The sequence below is a fragment of the Seriola lalandi genome, unplaced genomic scaffold (assembly GCF_002814215.2).
Source record: "Seriola lalandi dorsalis isolate HSWRI2012SDOR001 ecotype SW California unplaced genomic scaffold, Sedor1 jcf7180002054502, whole genome shotgun sequence".
NCBI lineage: Eukaryota > Metazoa > Chordata > Actinopteri > Carangiformes > Carangidae > Seriola > Seriola lalandi.
The window spans coordinates 1,347,444-1,370,965 of record NW_019525055.1 but is presented as its reverse complement, the minus strand read 5'-3'; the positions used below and the strand labels follow the sequence as shown (position 1 = coordinate 1,370,965).

Sequence of the window (23,522 nt, the reverse complement as noted above, 5' to 3'; positions counted from 1 at the left end):
CATTGAATCGAGAAGTCATGGCTTCCGATATGAGATTGATAAATTTGGCAATGAAGTAATTCATTGTTGTCCTCCTAGAGGACTGGTGCCCCATTTCAACGAGAGTAAATCATTAAATATAGCGTTAACGCTACATGACTAATGATAATTTTGGATGTTCACTGGATTGTACAAATTTTAAAAAACCTTGGCTCTGGCAGCTGTCTCACTAGTAGGGTGGAAAATGGGTTTCTTAAACTTTTCCCTGCCTATCATTTAATTTTCTTTTTTATTATTTTTATAATATCATCATTTTTGTGCTTCTGGTTGTTCAACAATTAGTGTGTCAATGATGTTCAGATACAGAGTTCCTTGCATGAATTTACATAGTGTATTGTTAAGGTAGGCACACCTTGATTACATAATTGTCTCAACAGTGTTTCATGCAAATTGGTGCATAAAGCTGCAACTTCAGTAATGGAAAACTGTGTTTGATATTCTCAGTCTAAAATTAAATCGAAGTAAAGTGAATATCTTTACGTGCATCCTTTGGGTGAATGTATGTGCAGGTGACAAAAAATGTGAGAGTTGAAAAGGCACGAGATACAAACAGGCAGATCAAACAATGTAGAAAGCAGCAGAACAGGCAACAATAGCAGAGCGGGAGAGTAGATGAGACTGTGAGCTATAGAAAACAAAACAAGAGGTTGATTGTTTACAGTTGCTGGTGCTACTGTGCATGCATATGCTATTATCAAAACCATCTGAAAATTATGGTAAACTGTGATTAAGGTCAGGGCTCTGAAACACCCACTCTGAATAATAAAGGCATCTCTGATATGGTTTCTTATTGTACTGCGAGCTGGGTTGTCTTGTATTGGTACAAACCCTTAGTAGATGACTTTCATTCCTACAGCTGGTCATTATGCTATCCATTTTTAATAGATGCAAATTAGATCGTCTGCTGGTACCAAAGTACTGCTTATCATCAAATTATTGAGGTAAAACACAAGAATTGGATTGCACAATGACCAAGGAAGAAATTTGACAAAGTACATTTTACTCAGGTGTATGGTTTAGAAATGTGCACTTAACTTAAATGTGTTAATAACTGTTTTAATGTTCTCCAAGAAGCAGGTGGATCTGAGTTGCCACGGTAATGAGTGCTGGAAAATTCATGTAAACATTCCTAATTACGAAACCATAATTACTGACACTTATTTAAAAGTCAGCTCAGTATAGTTCAGTCAGCCAACTCCCATGGAATGATCATGTGAATGTAGATTATGTTTTGACTTCGTAAAAAAAAAATCATACAATTTATAAGTGCAAGTGATTCTAAATGTCCATGATCTCGTGTTGCAATAATGTAAGACAGAACACCTATATTACACCTAACATTGAGTGATCATGCCTGCAGTAAAAGTTAGGCTAGTTTAATTAGCTCAAGATAGATAATAACCCAGAGACTGCAGACCCTGTGGGCACATTTGAAGTATGAACAGACCCGTGGTTTACAAATTGAGATCTGAACTAAACTGTGGATTTAGAGAGTTTTTACATCTGTATTTATAAAATATTAAACCATATTGCAACAGCCAGGCCATTTATAGCTTGAAGAATAAATCCTTTGGCTTTTGCCGAAGAATGACTTGGTCTAAACTAGGTAAAAACACCGTCAATCCAGTATTGAAAGGAAAATTGATTAAAATGTTATCAAATCTTCAGCCTTATAACAAACCTGAAAAACTCAAAACGTCTTGAGACTTCATAAGCAAAAAAATAAATAAATAAAGCTTTAAAAAATGTTCTGTGTCTGCACTGTAGTAAGAAGTACTGTTGGGAAGAACATTTTAAATGGTAATACACTAGAGTCCACAGTGCAGCTTTAACATATATGATTTCTAGAACACAGGCTGGAGCTGCTCTGCCTTTAAACACTAATTTCAAACTCATCTCTAAACCTACAACAGAACTTTAATGAGACACTGGTGCTTTCCGGAACAACAAAACTTGCAAGGAGCTGACTTGCAGGTGGAAGTTTGACATCATTTTTTCTTTAATTAGTTTTATCAGAAAGCAAAGTTGGGTTGATTAGTTTGATCCCTGCCCTCTTTCAATCACCTGAGAAATGTGTTATCATTGCCTCCCCCACAGATTGACAGGTGAATTATCACTTAGCTCACTGCAAGACAGCTCATTCCAACATGTCAAAATAACCATGCTAGCCATAGCGGGCTCTGTACTCACTGGTCCTGCTTAGTATGGCAAGTAGCAATTTCATCACGAATTTCTCTCTCTCTCATTCTCTCTCTCTCCCTCCCTCCCTCCCCTGCTTCTCACTGATGTCCTTAACCAATGACACCCTAACTCATTCACTGCCCTATTTCCGTGGACCTGAGGTTTCGTTGCTGATGCATTTAGGGTGAAGAGCCTCTCCTCCAGGGCCCGGCCGTCGCTCACACACCTGAGAGTCTGCCCCACTATTACGCATGCTATTTGCACAAATTGCTCCATTTGTGTTTGAATATGAAATGCAATTCCCGAATATGACTGGAGACCATATCTATCCCCTGAGAGAGCATTTGAAATGTGAGATATATTTTATTCTTCTATGCGATCACCTCTTCATTTCCTCTTTGTCATTAGCTGAGAGGGAAGTTTACGCGTGAAATTCCATGGAACACATAAAACCCTGTTGCTGATGCCAGATTGATATCGTTCAACAGGTTTTAATTGGTTTTGTGTAAGTGATAGGAAAAAATAACACCTAAATAACATGACCAAGTGCACAGAGCTCAAGTTAATGACACGACTTCAATACTACAAGTCCTGGATTTCTTTTCATTGCTATACACTAGTCTGATGTTCAGATATTAGCTCTTAATTTGGTCACTTCCATACATGGGCAATTGAGCAGTGTAATCTGCTTTGATATACATTTCTATTTTACTGCATCTGTTGTATCAGCTTCTATGTTTTTAAGTAGAGTAAATATTGGAAATATTCAAAAACTCTGGGTCAAACACGAAATTAAACATTCATACACAAACAAAAAAGGCTTAGAAATTGCCCAAATCTGGAACCAGGTGACAAATTAATATCAATGTTTAGTGACTTAAAGTGAAATGCCTTGATGAAATGATCTTATCTTCTTTTTTATTATCATTTGTCCAAATTAATGAGTCCGAGCAAATAAAAAAGCAAATAAATTATAGAATTTTCTGTGTAATGCATAACAGTGGACCACAGCTCATTGCACTGAACATCAGCTTGATCATTTTACATGTGATTTTTCATATATTTACTGTATAATGTACAGACATCAGAAAACTAGCATTATTAATGGGCAAAACATGGCACTCAGCAATTCACAGAGCCCTACCACAATCTATGACAGATTGGATGTTGTTAACACTGCTGAAGCTTTACCTCTGACATTCAGATGCACACAATGTTAAAAAGTTAAAACTTGGGTAACAAAGCTACGGTTGGTGAAATAGTCAATAACTGCAGAGGGCCAGATTAAATTGAAAAAATGATTTCCCTTGCTGTTAGCTAAATTCATCGGACAAAACATCAATTCAGGAATAAATTGTATTACTTCTTACTACTTGTGATACGTTACTGATGCACTGGTGCCAGATATCTATATTTTAAGTAAAACATGTGGGCATTCTAAATGGAATCCCCTTACTAGAGTCACTAATTCATGACTCCTTGTGGTGGCACCTATCAAATGAAAGAGGGTAAACTTTCAGTGAAGAAGAAGAAACTCATGGGGAACATGGCAGATGGTGTGGACATCGGGGGAAAACTAATCTAAGAGGTACCGTAAGTCGGTAGTCTGGGCCATCTTCGGCTTTTAAAGCGATCATGCAACAAACAAAATCGATGACGACTATGTGACATTAACACCCACCCACAAAAACATTACCAGGCCCAGAGACAATGTCCTGCACACGAACAATCACTCATGCACTTTAACTACTCAGGGCAGTGTCAACAGCAAGACTCTATTTGCTCCAATGGAGAGAGCAGGTCTTTCACTCTCACACACCATAGGCACACACAGACTTCATGAAGAAAAGTGGACCGGTTATCAGTCTGCTGCTAATAAGACTGAACGTAAATCCACACACACGCACGCACACAACATTTTTCTATCATCTGAATTATAGCTGGAAGGTGAATGAAAAACACACTGCAGTCTGCAAGCCTGAATACTGATATGTGATAGAAATGTGTCCAGGTTGATTATGCTTGTTAAACATTGTAATGTGTCCTGTACACTTACTATACACAGATTGAAAAGATTTCAGTGGGCCATAGTTGTATGCTTCCTTTAAACATTTTAACTGCTGTTCTGTGTATGTGTGTGTATGTGTGTGTTAAAGAGGCACTAAGCTAAGACAATAAACTTTGTTTCACATTGTTTCATCTCAGTTGTGAAATTCTTTCAACTGACACCACAATGCAGTGAATGAATACATAATTTTAATACATCATTATTGCCTTTTGTCATTATGAGATACTCATAATTTTCGCCTCAAGAGTCTACCCTGTGGGGCGTCGTGTAGCGTAGTGGTTTAAGCAGGCGCCCCATGTGTAGAGGCTACAGTCCTCGCTGCAGTTGGCCCCGGTTCGAATCCCGCATCGGACGGCCTTTCGCTGCATGTCATTCGCCCTCTCTCTGCCTCCCTGTTTCCTGTCACTCTCCACTGTGCTGTCCATTAAAGGCATAAAAAAGCCCAAAAAAATATACTTTAAAAAAAAAAAAAGAGTCTACCCTGTAACATGGCTGGGCGATATGGTCTTTAAGTAATTGCAATATTTTTAGGCTATATTGCGATACACAATATAAATATGAACAATACAAACATGCGGAGAGTTTTCTGGATGGGTGGGGTAGTGTGTCTGAGAGAGAGACAGCCACAGTACGGAGAGCAATAGGAGTGAAACGGCAAAGAGAATTTCATGTCAGGTCTTAAAACAATTATGAGACAATTTATACTCGATGATCGCGATATTGTCATTTACGACATCGAGTACATTCGATATATCGCCACCCCTGCCCTGTAATATCCCAGCCTTCGCTCTCTACATTAACTTGAGTGCCATCAGCACATGTGAATGACGCACTAAGGTGTTCAGGGTTGTCATTAAATGTCTATTCTCACTGTTGTCTGCTCCTGCAAATGTTGTTTTTACTGGATATGATAAATGGATTTTTAACATCTTTTAGTCTTAGTCTTTTGTATGATTGCTGTGTGGTGTGACCTCTGTATTCTTCAGTATACCACTCGGAGTGCCAAATGAAATTTTGCTGTACCTGTGCAATGACAATAAACATCCATTAATTTGTTATTGATTAAAATGTTAGAACACAGGCCTCTATCAGCCAACATCATTGCAACCACTTCCTGAATGCAACGTGAGCACAAATAAGAGGAGCAAAGGAAAGCAGTACAGATATATGGGAGAGGTGCAGGAGGAGCACAGGGGAGATTTCTGAAGGGAGTAATGTACAAATGTGCATTCATAGAAACATCCTGTAGGTACATGATCGTTGATACAGTATACATATGCATGCTAGCTTTTCTGAGGTGTGGACATAGACACTGGGGAATACACATCATCCAAAAGATTCCAAAAGAAGTTTTTTAGTGCAAAATCAACCTTAAAAACAAACTGACTACCCTGTTACATTGTTAATCACACGGGTGGGTACTACATCAAAAAAGCACATTGCTAAACAAAACAAAAAAAATTGAAGATTAATAATCCTTCAGGGTTGACAGAGTGGTGATGCATTACAGCAAACCTCTGTCAGAAAGATGACAGTAAAAAATAGATAGATTATACTGCAGACACTATCATAGAAGGGCAAGGAGAGTAAAACTAAAATGTCTCACAAAACCCATTCTTGACTCTGTTCTGCCACAACTGTCTGTTCTGGGCTTCCAAAAAAACAAAAAAAAAACTCTGAATCATGTAAACCACATTTAAACCAAAGAACAGCTGGCTTAATTTTGACGACAAAACATAGTAAAACTTCTAGGCAATGATGGTGATGGCAGCAGCTACTTTACAGCTATGATAAGATGTGAGTGCAAGTGTTTCCCCACAGATCTGAAATATACTTGGATCCCACAGATCCAATACAAAAATGATATGCATACATTTGTAACAATATGATTTAAAGTTTGTTCAATATGATGACTTTTGATTCTGCTGCAATTCTGCAATTTAATAGACTAAATAGAATTCTATATCATTACTGGGTCATAACATAACCTGTATTACTTTTAAAAAAGGCCCGATACTTTCATACTAAACTTCAAACCCAAACAACATAGCTTTGTCAGGACCGAGAACTTGAGTTAGGACGGTATAAATGATCTGCTTAATGATGTGTTGGGTTGTAACAGCACTTAGCAAAACAGGAGAACTCCGTTTTTCGAAGGATGTCAACCTCTCCAGCCCGGTGGGGTGGGAGTTTTAATTATGAGGGAAAACTTGATAATATGAGCTGATTTAACTATCTCACATTGTAATTAACCTTGTAATGCTGGCAATATAGCATAAATGACCTATGACATTTGATCTATCCTCCAGTTCAATCAGAACCCATGACCGTATCACATTACCTATGCATGATTCTAGTCACCTTTATGGACACCAGCGCAATCCTGGGCTCGCTCTGAGAAAAAAAAGAAACGAAAAAAAACCTGGCTTGTTATATTTGCTATTATTGCAGCTGCTGTTTTTCTCTCTCCCTTGGAAGCTGGCTGCCCGAGCCATTTTACATTTAAATTTGTTGAATAATAAATTATTCAGTGATTTAATTCCAAAGAAAGTGGCAAATATTTCTGACAACAAGCAACCCACCTGCCTAGCCACGGGTGCCATCCCCTCACTGACTTCTTCTTAAATTACATCCATGATAGGATTCTCATTAATCTTCATGCATTTCAAAAGGCTTCAGGGATCATAACAATTTTTTAAAATAGATTCTTGTATATATGCTATAACAATGATCAGACAATCCTGCGAGTCTATGCAGTTATTTCTGGAGACTCTTCTCTGTGGGATATGGGTATACAGTAGTTTGTTGAGATCACAATGTCTGTCACAGTAGCCGCGCGGCTTTTATGTGCTTCCTTGTCACTGACAAAAAAGGAGTGGATGTGGACAAAGAGCTTCAGAGAAATCTCAAATTGCATATTGAATTCTAAAAGCACACCCTCAAAGGCAGAATCCTGGCAGAGCCTGCTCACTCAGGCTGCCAAAACCCAGACAATGGTAATTGCTTGTCATATTTAGGAAATTATGTAGGAAATACAAATGCCATATTAAAACCTTTTTTAAATTCTATTCAAGCCCATTTGATTCATTTTCATTTCACTCTATGCTGCCAAGGTGCATTGGTGTGACCGCCGTCTCGGTTCCTTACTGACTCACTGTTTTTAATGTTATCTCCTTTATTTTATCTGAGCTCAAGCTTTCCGCCCTGAGCATCTTATATTCAATTTTCGTCATTTGAAGGTCCTTCTACCAAACTGACAAATCATCCATTTCAAAAATAGTGATACTGCCTCTTACAAACTGCTGAAAAGGACAATATGAGAACACAACTCACTGATGGGACTCCAGCTTACAGATGGGGCGTAAAGGGCACTGTGATACACCAGTAAGTGTTCCAAGAGATCCTCCATTTGTTGCACAGGCAGCTTTTTCTGCTGCACATTGCTTTTTGTCTTGTTCTCACTCCCTCTCTGTACAGGAAGTGATAATAATGAAGACTAAGGGTAATAACAATCTTGCAGAGATAAATACTGAGGCAACATACTTTTAAGTGACATTCAGAATCTTTAGTACCAAATGCCTCTTCACTACAGGCTACAAAAGGTGGCTGACGAACATTTGCAGTTCACTCAGACACTGAGCTTGGGGGGTTCATTTTTGACCTCGGAAATGGTAGTTTGACAAAATTACAAGGTCCACTTGTTGTGTTTCCTTAAATACATTTTGCAGCAGCAGCCCATGGCTGCAAAAATGAAGTTGCATTTACATGAGTCTGTAGGGGGCTTAAAATTAACAGTTAAAGGATACACGTGGCGACACCCGGCCAAGGCGAGAGGGAGAGAAAGGAAGATGTACAACAAAAACTTTCATAGTCGGACTGGTTATTGGGCAGTCCTCATTTCACAGATGTAGGTGTAGTCCTGCTGGACAACACTTTGCCAGGGATGGGACTCATTAAAATTTTTAAAATACCACTTATTGATCCGGTAATTAACGGTACTTTTTGTCATTTTGTAAAAGAAAAACAACTAATTAAGAACAGATTTAACATTGTTCATTTTCTCATAAGTACTCGATTAACATTAACAACCCTCTCTCCCCCAGTGACATGAAACTGAATTTCTGAATGACAGTTCAGGTTATGCCTATGAATATAACATACCCAGAACGATCAGCTAATGGTTACTTTTCATCATTAACCCATGTTGGTATAATTTAGCAGGGTTTGTGCTGTTCCAGTGTTGCCCCTCACACACACACAGTCAGTGAGAGAGAGAGAGAGAGAGAGAGAGAGAGAGAGAGAGAGAGAAATGTCTTAATCACAAATGCCGTTGGTAACTAAAGAGCAGAACCGATAAAGTTGGAGCTTATCAATACCCACCCACCCCATAGAACATTCACAGTTAACATAAGCTGCCTGATATTCAGACAGTTTTTTAAGTGCTTAAAGATCCAATCATCACTAAAGCAAAGTCAGCCTATCATTTGTTCACCATAGAAATAGTGGTTAGATAATCTGCCCATACTTGACACTCTCTTGTGAGAGCACAGCTTTTCCATAGAATGCATTTGCTTGAATTTATCAAGTGCAAGCTGACTATTTTTGAAGTTCAGAGGCACTTTTACTCAGACTGGAGATAATCATTTAGAATACAAGGATGCATCCTTATATCTATGGCTCTCACGATGCCAGAAATTTGGTAGTGGTTACCAATACCAATGAAATTCCATGATTCTCGATAATAAATTCAATACCAGAGCAAAATACAGAAAACAACAGAGGCTGCTGCATACATAGTGTACTAACACGCACACATGTGTGAGCGCACACAAACACACACATACACACACCTTCATACACCTTCATACTGACAATGTGTAACCAGTGGTTTAAATTAAGTTGACTAACAAGTCCAAGAGTATGAAAATATCTATTTAAAAAGTCAACCTCACATTTTGACAGACTGGATGGTAATGACAGTAGCCCACTAATTTTGTGAGCACCCAACTCACAGTATGAGCTGTCGTTATGTTAGTCTTAACAAGATAATTTATTTTAATTTTAGATTTATCTCTAAATCAGGTAACAGCAACTAGCTGACTGTAAACCAGTTACGTAAGTGCATAATCACAAGTGCTGAGCAGTTTATTTGTAGTTGCCCTTCTCCTGCGCATCAATCAATCTTTAATTTATTTTCCAACTGCTAGCAATTGTCTCATCAGATGAACCGTTGCCTGCCAGTTTTACAGTCCACTACATGGTTGCCATAATGACATGCAGTTCTTGCTATAGCTGTTTATAGTTCAGGTTCATTCACTGTCGAGACAGTAATGCAACAGAGGAGTAAAGGGCTGAATGTTTCTTTTTTTCACTAAGGGATTTACTGAATCTTAAAGCATTAGTAATATCCTCACTTAAAAACAAATTCACAAGTAAACAGCCTCTTTACCACTTTATGCAAGTGCAAATTGGTTACTGCTGCTGTAAGACTAATCCATCAGGATGGACACCTTTGTGTTTCCTACAATTGTTAGCTGTTTCTGATCTAATCTCAGATTCTAGGGCCATTTCTTCTTCTTGCCTAAATTGTGGCAAACTGCTTAAAGTTTTTATGCCACTTTAAAAAGGAGCTATTTGTACGTTTTCATATTGCTACAAGCACATTTATTTGCCAAGAGCTGTCTCCAGCAGTGGTAAGCAAGCCTCTTGTTTTGCTTCTATTTCTATCACTCATCTTCATCTTCATCTATTTCTTCTTTTCTTTTAGTGAAATTAGCATGTTGACCAGCTGGCTCTGGTCTGCTCTGCCCAATACCTAGTCACTGCAGGGCCCAGTCTGAAAAAGTAGTGCTTCTCAGAGGGCGTACTATAACCTCTTGTATTGTCAAGGCAGCTCTTGGCAAGACTGGTATGTAAACAGCTGTTAATGCTAAGATTAGCAATGTAGCGATAGCAAAAAATTGGACACAATGTCCTCATGTAAGGATCAAATCTGCCCACATTTGTCATTTCTCTCTAAAATGACAAAATGTCTGAACCACTTTGCAGCAACAAAGGAATCCAACTAAATTAGGAACATTAGACAAATAAAAATCATCTCTCACAAATGAATATTCTCTGACTGATAAAACAATATACACCTAAGAAGGACATTGATGACATCTGAGTTATAGGAAAGTATTTAAGATTGAATTTGTTTACTCAGTCATAGAAATGTGACCTGACAGCAGCTTATTAATATTTCCACTTCTCTGGGGGTATGCAAATACACCTTGTCCTCTGCAAAGTGCTACTGAAGACCTTGCTGGTTGAAATCCAAATCACAGTAACTGATCCTCGAACTCCAGCAGGTATATATGTACAACAGTGTGTGTGTATATGTGTGTTTGAGGTGGGGAAAAGGGCAGGAGCAGGAGCAGAGAGATAGAATGACAGGGAAAGAAAGAGCTGAGCGCAAAGGCATATAATCTGAATTCAAAAGCAATCATTTTTGTTCTCAGCTCATAAAGCCGTCTGCTGTTGATGGGTAAGGCAGTAAAAATCAGGGGGATGAAGGTAAAGACTGGATCTGAAGGTTTCACAGTGATGCTTACACTCACACAGCGGCAGCTGGTATTATCCAGGAGTTGACCTCCAGTGAGTGATACGTAAGCATAAGCAGAATTACAGGTAATTACAGTAATTACATTACATAAAACTATAAATAGGTAGTATGGTGGTGAAGTGGAAGGTTCTGGGTTTGAACCTGCTGGCTAGCTGGGGCTTTTCTGCATGGAGTTTTCATGCTCTCTGTGTGCCTGCATGGGTTTCCACCGGCTGCTCCGTTTCCTCGCACAATCCAGACACATTGAGCTTCGGTCAATTGGCCCAATGTCAGCTGGGATTGGCTCCAGCCCCCTGCAACCCTTAAGGATAATTGGTATAGCTAATGGATGGAAACTGATAAATACAGCAATTTTTGACAATTAAAGAGTAATCAGACGAGAAATAATTAATTTGACTGGGATTTTGGACACGTACAATTTGTAGTACTCAATCCAGTAAATTAATAAACAGAAAATGTATCAAGTGGACAAAACAAGTAAATGAAGAGGCAATCTCAGGTTCTGCAAAAATGGATATTTGTATTTTCTGACATTTTAGGTCAGAAAATATATTAATTTAAAAAGGATTAATATATGAATCAAAAAGAATCATAGATGAAAATAATCATGAATTGTGGCCCTATTAACGTGTGATTAACACCAGAGCGCAGTCAGCTACTGCCCTTGAGAGTATAGTCAAATGCAAGGGATCCCAGCATAATGACATATGAGAGAGAAAGTTCAACCATACTATTTCATTATCATGTACACCAACCACTGCACATCAACAACTAATTAAGTTTGAAAGGCTGTAAATATATCATCACAGTAGGAAAAGTATAATACAAAATGGGTCAGAATGTTTGGTGAGAGTTGAACCCGTAGAACATATTCTCTCTTTAATGGTATGCAAATAGCTGTCACGTTAGCCGTTTTCCTGTGCCCAACAGAAAAGCATTACAATGCTTATCTCAAACTCATTAAAGATCAAAAGGAAGCTGTGAGGATGCTCTCAGCCCCCCCCCCCCCCCCCCCCCCCTTAATAAATGTCTACCTTTGTCTGCTGATTCTCAGGGCATCTTTCTGCAACTAACCTCTGTCTGTTTCCAGTCTTCTTATCTGCACTCCAGCGTGTGTGTGTGTGCGCGTGTGCGTGTCCAAGTAGGCCCACTGGTGCAGCCTGGCCCAGGCATATGAAGTGCAATGCAGAGTGCCACTGTCAGTCCCTCTTAGTCCCTGGAGAGACTGTGTGCCCTCCTTAAGCCCTTCAGCAGTGTCTCTAGGCACGCTCAACATGAAGCTTACACTGCTGCTAAAATCCCCCTTTGTCTTTGACTTTCAGACTTTTTGGCCAAAAAATTATCACACCATGAACCTTTGGTTGCATGTGAATTAGATCAGAAAGGAAATGAGCCACAACTTCCAGCCTGATCAAATTTAGGTTCATGACGATGTGAAAATTGTTAGATTTATGGTGCAAATCATGACTTTACCTGAAGACATGCTAATTTTGTAACGATGTCTATAAAAGGTGGGTCTGATTTTAGCAAAGCCTGTTTCATTTTACTATTTTGATTAAGTCCTCAATGGCTCAACGAACTTTTCACTTGGTAATCTTTATTGCTCTACAGTTTAATGAAATCACATTTCACAGAGATTTACGATGTGTGAGATAGTGACTTACAACTTTCAGCGGTGAAAATTTATTCTTTTTGCACATTCTAATTATGCAGGATGTCTCTGGGAGAATAACCTACAAATTACAGTATCCCACATATGAAAGCTCCCTAAACTGGTTGTGATTTGAAATCGTGTGTATGAAGTATGGATATACAGTAGAGAACATCCATAGGCACAAATGTCTATGTATAGCATACTGAAACTGATTATGAATCTCAGAGAGAGGAAGACAGAAAGTGAAATTAAAGCAGTTTTTACTCAACTGTGTTTATGGTACTGTGCTTGTGTCATTTGTTATATGGTGTTTTATATTATAAAGTTTGTTTTGTTTTGTTTCAACTATAAGAAAAAGAGTATTCACTTCCACTACTGTATCAGTGCCTTGGTAATGAATTTGGGAGGCAGAGCTTCTAAAGATGCACTGAAGGGAGGCCTTTTCTGATCACCAGCCGATCGATCAGTGCATGTCTAGTTTATAGCTCAACTCCAAGCCTGATGCGGCCCTTGTTGGTCTACAGTTGGAATTACAATTGGACCATCTTTGCTTTAAATATGTCAGGTCAGACCTACTTGGAACAAACAGACAAGCAGGAAAAAGAAGTTTCAACAAGGAAACTTTTAATAGTAAGGGAAAAAGAGCCGCAAGCTGCAAGTGTGTTTTCTCTCTCCTTGTTTTGATCCTGTCTTCCATACTTCTACCCCTCCCGCCTATTCTTCTCCCATTTTAGTATGTGACAAGTTAGCTATCAGTAAGTAGAGTGACTGTAGAGGCATCAGGAATTTCTGGGAAGGATGTTAGTCAGTGCACCCACACAGTTAAAGCTTTGTGACTGGTCAATGACAACATAGAACCTGTAAAGATGAAAAATCCAAATACACCTACTTCTTTTGCAATTATTGTAAAGTCTCTACCATATGCTTCTGCTTTTTCACTCCAAATACATTGCAGAGACATACTACATACTGTATCTCTTTCTCTCAGGTTCACCCTCTGACACAAATACACTGGCCACCAAAGTAGAGATGACCAGATCATCTGTTGATTTCATTTAGAATTACAAAGCTACAAAATATTCTCATATTGTTTTGTATTAGCAATGAAGCACAAAGGGAAAATATGCAAAAGTCGATATGACCATAGGTCAAAGCAGCCTAAACAAAAGATGTAATAAACATTTTATTTGATTGAGTAATTAAGCCAGGAGATGACTTTCAATCTATCATATTTTGCTGTTGCCCCTCCCCCCTCCCTTATCCCTGCCTCTCTGGGATCCTTCACTCTTCTCTCTCCTTTGCTTTTTCTCCTCCCAGCTTCCTCCCCAGTCATTTGATGCTTATTAGAGAGTCTCTCTGTCAACCTTGTCCCATCTAATTCTCACCCAATTACAATCTAAATGAACCACAGGAATGCTTAACTTACTTTGCCTCTTCTCATTGTTTAATTTGTGATGGTAACAAACTCTGATTAGGCCTCCGCAAAGGTTCATAAATTAAGCACTCAAGGCCAAATTAATCACCATTCCCTGGGAAGATAAATGGGCAATATTCAATATTTCCATATGGAACCCACTGACAACAATAACACACAGTGAAAAGAAGAACACTCAATGAAAATTACTGCATATTTTTAGCAGTGGGACAGTTTGACCAGGGATGGTTTGTTTCACCAACCAGTAAAATGTCACTTACTCAGAATTTCTGTCAGAGCTTGCATGAAAACATTCATATGCATTATTTGCAGTAAAGCAGTTTTCAATACAATCTGCGTTCCCGAGGTAAAACTGGGCCAATTTGATTAATGTCATTGTCTCATTGTGAGGAGCATAGACGGCACAATAAAGGGTTTGCAAAACAGGGAGAGGATGAGTGAAAAGGAGAGTAAAAAAAGGGATAGAAGGACAGTGACCTGAGTTAAGCAAAGGATAAAGACATAATATAGGGAAAAAGAAAGAGAAGGTAACGAGACGGAAAACTGATGCAATGAAGAACTGAAGGTGGGAGAAGCCACTAGCCAATAGCAGTGAAAATAGACAATCTCAAAGAGCTACACTGATCACCATCCAAGGAAAAGGGGAGCAAAACAAGAAAATGAAATGCAATTGCCTGATTTTGACAGTGGATCTAGTTTAGCATACAAACAGGCAGCAGATAATTAGTCTCAAGAGGGAAATCAGCACAAACTAAGTGGGGGGAAAAAAAGCTCAGAATATTAAAAGCAGCTGTCCTCAAATGACAGGGTAGTCATATTACAGGCCTGTCTGGTGGAGATTTTCACTTCACCCTTCCCTCACTTTACTACTCCATCACTCTTATCTCTGGTATATCAGAAAACATCAATTATTAAAGCCTCCAAGTAGCTTACAAGTCAATATGCCCACTACCTCTGCTGTAGTTAAATATAATCTAAAACGTATTTCAACCTGCAGCAGTAGCTACTGCATGGGAGGCATGCTGTAGGCGCCATCAGTCATTTATAGTTAATATTTTATTCTATCTAAGGCCAGTGTAAAAAAAAAAAAAAAAAATCCAATACCTGTAAAACCTAAATAAAAAAGCCACACACTCCTCCACCATAGTTTGAAGACAATATCATATGTTAACAAATCAGTTAGACAAAATATTACCACCCTGAAACACCACAGTGTCTCGCTGATTCTTGAGTTGTGAACTGTTTGTTTTTGTTGTCAATAATAGTATGTTCTGCAGAGCCTTTCACTGAGCAATGCATCTTATCTTGGTACTGATGTTGATCCAGACATGCACAAAGGAAAAGGAAATTAGATTTCCTTAGAATTAGATTTTGTTCACATAGAACATGCAGAGAAGAAAAATATAGCAATACTGTACCACCAATACATATAATAATATAGAATTACAGCTCACACACCAACAGACAGATAGTATACATTAGAGCCTGTAGTATCCTAAATACTTCTGGAGTTAGATAGAGGGAGCTGTAGGATCCATGGGTGGACCTGACAGGAAGTCCTGTCAGGAAGTATTTTATATAGGAAGTGATGTATGGATTGTGTGCTCTTTTGTCTGTCACTATCATCGATTAAAAGCCAAGAAATATATGATGGCGAGTTCTGTGTCCTCCTTGTGCTGCCTGGGCTCACAATATTACATAAATATCTGCTTACATAGATTCATAGAATGATCTATTGTTCGACCAAGTCAAGCAGAATAAATGGGAAACTTGACTTCTTTTAAATATTTTCATATGAAATAATGATCTTAACAGTAAGAAGAGACTGTGTTCTTACTACAATACTAATTTTGTATGCACAAACCTGTCAGAGGCTAATGCAACCAATGCTATTTTGTTTCATAGCTTAATATTATAGCTCAGTCAATTACTCTAGGTGTAGCAGGAATCATTCACTTGACACTTATTTATTTCTAACTGACCTGATAGTCATAATATGGCACAAAACATTGGCCTGTTCCTTGCTGACGTCTAACACAATCGACATACACGTCATTAACGCAATCAAACACACCGCTGATGTAAATAAGTGACTGTCAGCCACAATCATGTCATATTATCACCTTGTCTATTGTAATGACTCACTGCGACAACTGACTCACATCAGTGAGCAGGAAGTGATCCAGTGAACCAGATAAATGAAGATGACAACAGTGTCCTAACAGAGATAAGGCATGTGAAGTTGCTGGTTTGAATACCCAATGTGGTGTTCGAGACACATGGCTTTTTCTTGTCTTTTGACAGCAATCAAAGAGCACCTAAACCCTGATTATTGTTATTCATTGGTCATTAGTATGAATGGTTGTACGGAGCAGTTTCCATATGGAGACAAATCTTCACATTCAAAGCGCACGAGAAAACCACGCAAACACAAGGAGAACCAAAAAACTACAGTAAAGAAAAACTCCAGCCAACTGTAACACATTGTTACTGTGCACAAATCCAGGGCAAAATGACTTTGCCCCTTGGACTTTAAGCTCTAGAGACAAATATTGAAATGACATGGAACCAGTGTACGTAAATCCAAAGCCATAACCTTCAGTCCTTTGTTTTCCCCTTCTGGTGTTCCCATCAACTTCCTGTGACTGAATACCAAATAAGTTTTCTGCCAAAATGTCTTTACATGCTACTATATATATATATATATATATATATACACATATACACATATATACATATATACACATATACATATATACATATATACGTATATATATATATATATACGTATATATATATAGCGTACAGTATGCTATATTATACGTACTGTACAGTGGCAGAAAACGTGTATATATATGTGTGTGTGTGTGTGTGTGTATATATACAGCGAGGAAAATTAGTATTTAATGCGTCAACATTTTTCTCAGTAAATATATTTCTCATGGGGCTCAAAACATATATGTCCATAAATTAAGTTATGTGTAATAAAGTGAAATGACACATGGAATAAGTATTGAACACATGAAGAACAGGAGATGCAAAATGGCATGAAAAGCCAAAAAAACAGCTGAAATCTGTCAGTATTTAGAAAGCAATCCTGCCCCCTATCAGTGCAAATTAATATCAGCTGGTTTAGTCCTAATTGATGGCCTATAAAAAGGTTTCTCATTACCAAGGTGTCACACAATGGGCATCTCATGATGGGTAAAAGCAAAGAGCTCTCTCAAGACCTTTGCACCCTTATTGTTGCAAAACACACTGATGGCATTGGTTACAGACGTATTTCTAAACTTCTGAATGTTCCAGTGAGCACCGTTGGGGCCATTATCTGGAAGTGGAAAGAACATCATTTTACCATAAACCGTCCACGACCAGGTGCTCCTCGCAAGATTTCTGACAGAGAAGTCAAAAGAATAATCAGAAGAGTTGTCCAAGAGCCAAGGACCACTCGCAGAGAGCTTCAGAAAGACCTGGAATTAGCAGGTACAGTTGTTTCAAAGAAAACAATAAGTAATGCACCATGCGCCATGGCCTCTATGCACGCTCACCGCGCAAGACGCCATTGTTGAAGAAAAAGCATGTTGAAGCTCATTTGCTGCACAACATTTGGACAAGCCTGTGAAATACTGGGAGAATATAGTCTGGTCAGATGAGACCAAAATTGAACTCTTTGGATGTCATAGCACACACCATGTTTGGAGTAGAAATGGCACTGCACATCACCCCAAAAACACTACACCAACAGTGAAGTTTGGATGTGGGAACATCACGGTGTGGGGCTGTTTTTCAGCATATGGTACTGGCAGACTTCATATAATTGAAGGAAGGATGAATGGAGAAATGTACTGAGACATTCTTGATAAGAATCTGCTGCCATCTACCAGGATGCTGAAGATGAGACGAGGGTGGACATTTCAGCAAGACAATGATCCCAAACACACAGCCAAGGAAACTCTCAATTGGTATCAGAGAAAGAAAATAAAGCTGCTAGAATGGCACAGTCAATCACCTGACTTGAATCCAATTGAAAATCTATGGAAAGAACTGAAGATCAGAGTTCATGGAAGAGGCCTCCAGAACCTTCAAGATTTGAAGACAGTTTGTGTGGAAGAATGGGCCAAAATCACACCTGAGCAATCCATGCAACTAGTTTCTCCGTACAGGAGGCGTCTTGAAGCTGTCATACCAGCAAAGGCTTTTCTACTAAGTATTAAATAAATTTCAGTAAGCGTGTTGAATACTTATTCACTGTGTCATTCTACTTTATTACACATAACTTAAATTATGGACATATATGTTTTGATTTCTTTGTATGTGTGGATTACTTGGGTTGTTACCAACATCTGGTGACAATTTTATGTCAATAGCCCATTAGAAATATATTTACTGAGAAAGATGTTGATGCGTTCAATAGTTATTTTCCCCGCTGTATGTATAAACCACTTTCCTATTCACTTGAATGGAAATTCAATAGGAATTTTGCTCCTTGTGCAGCGCAAACTTTGTTTGTTTGCTTGTTTTCATCAGCCTACTCCATCCCCATCAATGCTGGTGTCCCTTTTTATACATGCACATGTATCAGCATCAACATCTGTGAGGAATGGCAGAGTAAAATAAAAGTGCTTGTCACAGAAACACCTCCCAGTGTGTTTCCAATGATGTGTTACTGTAGCAGAACTATAAGAAGCAGGTGAGCAAAGAATGCAGCTGGAGAAGCAATTATCAACATCTAGAGATGAAAAGAAAGGAAAGTAATATGCTGCACTGGATGTTGAATAATAAACATGAACAAAAGAAATCATCTGGGTCATGATTAGGTCGAATAGAAGCAGGCACAGAGAAACAGCGCTTTACTCTGGATATGAAGACAACTCATCATAATGGGCCTAATGCTTTCAGAGGAAGTCACTTGTCAAATAGGAAGCAGTCAGCCCTGGAAATATTGCTGTTACAGTAACTTGCACACAAACCGCTCAGTCTTACTGTCATGCACTACAATACAGAAAAATACATAAAACAGCAGGCCAAGTAAAACATGTGAATGCTTAGGGTGAACACAACACAGTAAAAAAAAAAAAAAAAAAAAAAAGCACACTTCATCTTCATAAGTGGCACCAATACAACTACATGACAACACCTTTTACAGCAACTTAGCCAGCCACTCAAAATGATATAAAACAACTGAATTACCAATGGTAAAAGGAACCAGGAATGATACGAACATTGCTGGCTGCCATAAATTAAATGTCCAGATCAACCTCTTAAAACACATACTTTTATCAACCAAGAGCTGAATCTCTCTTCTAACACCAAGATTACATTCAATACTAAACGGGAATTCAGTTTCATCATCACTTGCACTGGGCATTTATGTACACACTGCACTTGAAAAAAAATAAAAGAAAAAAATACATAAAAATACACAGCTCTTGACTGCAGACTGCAGCAGAGCCAAATATTATTCAGTACATTTATATCTAGAATCAATAGCTGAGATGGATAAAAATAACCAAAAATACAATGGAGTGTAAAACATTCAACACTAAGTTTTAAAGTTAATGCTTTTAACATCCCTGGGCCTACTACTACTCTTACTGCTGCTACAATAGGCAGAGTAGTAGTATCAACATTTTAGACTCATTGAACTTCATACTGTCATCGTAAATCTGCTCATGGAAGCTGTAGCTCAGATGGCAGAGCAGATTAGCCTTTAATAGTTGGGTTAGTGGTTCAATGTTAACAGCCAGACTTCCACGGACTCCACAAGGAAGGCAAAGTGAGCACAGCATGTTAGCAGAGCAGCAGCAGCAGAAGCTTTGATGCTCTGCCTGTGTCTATACAGGATGCGTTTAGGCACAGTATTGCATTGTAGATCACCTTCGCTTTGTAAATGTTCACAGCGCAATAAACAATCACTGAAGTAATAAACATATACATGAGCAACTACATGGTCTGTGTAGACAGCTGGATTGATTAAAATAGAAGCGCATCTGTTCTGTCAGACATGCATGAGACGGACAAATAAAAATCGCAGCTGTGCAGAAACTTTCTGTGTAGACACGCTGTTATCTGGGGGTTCATAGTCAAGAATATTCTGATCTTATTTATAAGGCATCAACTGTCAGAGAAATCACTGTAAAGCAGCCTACGAGGCTCAAGCCAAACAAACATTACTTCATTCTTTCTAAGGTTCCCTGTCACCATTTCTGACAGGGGACTGAGGATGGTTGACAGCAGCATAATTATTCACATGACAAATATATTTTCAACTTATAGACAGGTTGTCACTTGGAATGAGTGATGTAAAGTGCCTCTATTTTTTTGTTTATGGGTTTGTTTTTTGAGTTATGGGAAAATGGCATGATGTGGTGGATTTGAGTTCCACAATATTAATGGAATGGCTCCTTTTTTAAAACTAAACCACTATTCCTACTCAGATCAAGTGTCATGTCAAGTGAAACTGCATACACAGGCTTATGCCTGCCCATCCCACAATTGGTTGGTAAAATTTCTTTCTTGGCTTTCACTGACAACTGAAATGCTTTCATACTTTAAATCTGAAAGGTTTTCAAACACTTCCCATGAGGACAGTAGAGTAATGAATGTGATGCAGTAACAAGTGGGATTTTTCAGATTGTCACAGTTATATCATTATCAGAGGTCTCCCCCAAAACAGGCTGCATGGTCAGTTTTGTGGGAGCCATTTAGATTTGAATTACTTTCCAGCAGCATTTCCCAGCAATCAGAAAACCAATGTGTATGCCAGAATAACAGCAGAAGAAAAAAAAAAGATTTTGTCATGGAGCACAACATGGCATATTTTGAAAAATGCTGTTTGTTTTGAACACAGTAAGTGTACTCACATTGATCGATGTTCCCGTCTGCTTTCCCCTCCTGCAAACAGAGAGAGCACACACAAAAGTGGTTATTACAGGCTTGGAAGAGTGAGACAAAAACAGCCCTTTGTGCAGCTTTTTGCAGACCATTCGTTAGTGAGCCTTTTCCTCTTTTCTGGGCTCAGAGAAAGATGACAACAGAAAACAAAGGTGAACAGATGGACAGAGAATGAAAAAGAAAGACATAGATGTGGTGAAAGAGAATGTATGGTGGATGACAGCAGAGAAATGAGAAGACCTTTACAAATCAGATCCCACAGTCAATTCAATCACCCATTTGGAAATACACTTGCCAACAGCCTGCATAATGTCAGGTGTCAGCATATTGTACTGGAATGTTTATCAGGATGTCAAACTCTATATCAGTCCTATTTCTGAGAATGATATTGACATGCTGTTTCAAATTTATCAAAACTAAATGTAAATTCATCGCAACCCTAGAGGGAGTAGTGTGTGTGTGTGTGCATAAAAGTGACATAGAAGTGTTCTGTAAGTTATAACTTACTGAAACACTGTGTGCAATAGGCTGCGATTACTAGTCCCACTTCCATCTTCCTCTCTGTCGCTCTCTTTCTCAAATGTGTACACACACACACACACACACACACACACACACACACACACACACACACACACACACACACTGTAGGCGCAAGTCCTTATAGGCAAGCCTCGCCACTCGGTAGCCATCTTGGCAATGCCCTCGGGCATTTCAGACCAACAACACCAGGCCCCTATCGAAATGAATGGGGAGAAGCCATAACTTCACTTTCAATTGTCACTGGGAAATAGAAACTGCATGTGTAGGGTCACAAGTTAAAACTGATAAAACACTGCTTCTTAAAGTTTGGTAACACTGCCATGATAAAGTTTTAAATGCCTTTCTCCTACTCATGCACAAGGTTTCACATTACCAACTGTCGTAAACCTCAACTATGCGCTTATGACAGTGAAACAACACAATTGGTTTCATATCAGCTATTAGCTTAAGAAGCACAAACTTATATATATATATATATATATATATTATATATTTATATATTATATATGTGTGTGTGTGTGTGTGTGTGTGTGTGTGTGTGTGTGTGTGTGTGTATGATTTGCGAGTAATCGCAAATATGTATAATTTATTTTTATTTTTTTACTGTAAAAAACAAATACGGGAGGTCCGTGTCTGACTGAAAACACAAGTGGAATGTTAAGCTTGTGTTTCCAGTCAGACACGGACCTCCCCGACCAAGCCTAGTGTCTGGCTGTCGGAGAACATGATATGCAAGTTAAACACCACATATATTGAACTGAACATTATTGTCATCTTTTTTCATCAAAGTATGTCACGACATCACTTTCCCTAGTCACGGCTGCCATGGTGCACGTAACGGCAACTGAGCTGAACTAATGTAGCCAAAAACAACACGTGCAGAGGTGCGTGAGTAGTGAAACACTACCCGAATAATGACATCAACATTGAGTACTTGAGTACTCGTACCCATCCCTAGTATGTATGTGTGCATTTGTGTGCACAAGTTGGTGAGCATTGTGTGCTTGTCGGTTCTGATCACTTGCGCATGTTACAGCACCAGTAACGTTGCTGTGCATACATGTATCTTAACTTAAAATGTAATTTAACATACACAGGCAAGACAAAGGCTCAACATGCCGTTTAAAAATAGAACAGAAGCAGGTCTTCCATTGCAACACTGGTTCTGAAGAAGCCAATACGTGGCAACAATTGAAGTGTTGTGACATTTTGCAGTCTTGTCCCTCAGTGAAGATGTCACCGGTAATGAGGCTCAGTGATGAAACATGTGTGTCTGCGAGGCCTTCATGGCTTCCCAGGAGACTCAGAGCCTCACAAGAAACCCAGCAGTTTCAGTGCCTCTTGTCATTGCCTCCTCTTTTGTCTCTACATCTCTATCCCTCTCTCTTTCTGCCATCTGTCCATCTTAATTGCAGACGTGCTTCCTCATGATGGCGGGATAAAATTGAGAGTACTCATCAGCTCCGCCTTCCATCATCTCGAGTGCTGCTGTTTGATCAATTGATTAGAGAATCAAACCAAGCATAGGGGTGAAAGAAAGGCTGAGTGCTTCTTTCTAAAAATACTGTCCCTTCTTTACCATGATTTTCCGGGGTTTGTTTTGCCATCCTCCTTTGTACATGTTGTAGTAACTGACGGCAAGTACTGCAATGTCACTTGATAAGGCAAAGTAAATACTAACACTCACATATAGTTGGTTAGGAGGCAGTTTGTATTCTTCTCTTAAGTGGTATCTATCAAGTTCAGTGGGTGGAGAAATGTAAATAACTACCAACAGAATTTCATTTGAGCAAATAGGGCAAACCCACTGAGTCTTAATTAGGCGGGGATCTGATTTTCTCTAACATATTTCCTCTGTGTGATAGATGCTGATTTAGTGGCTCTTTTTCTACATACAACGCTTGCCCAGCAGATAGGATTGTGTTAAGATTATGAGAACTGCTGAGAGATATGCATGTAGGGAAGACAAACATTCAATATGTTTTAACCTCTCGACTCTGAGCCTGTTTTTGCTCCTTATTTCCAAGCTTATGACATACTGCATGTGTTATAAGGCATGTCATATATTATTCTCAGGACAGATTAGACCACTCAGAATGTAGTA

The 23,522-nt window shown here is 38.8% G+C and overlaps 1 protein-coding gene across 1 annotated transcript in view; it reads right to left on the bottom strand.

The window, feature by feature from the left end:
• Nucleotides 1-23,522, bottom strand: part of fstl4 (follistatin-like 4) — a gene marked incomplete at its 3' end in the record, with an annotated part of 182,279 nt that overhangs the window by 132,080 nt on the left and 26,677 nt on the right. The window contains exon 3 of the mRNA XM_023413083.2: nucleotides 20,845-20,875. Within this exon, the coding sequence (XP_023268851.1) occupies nucleotides 20,845-20,875 (31 nt within the window). The remainder of the gene's footprint in view (nucleotides 1-20,844; nucleotides 20,876-23,522) is intronic.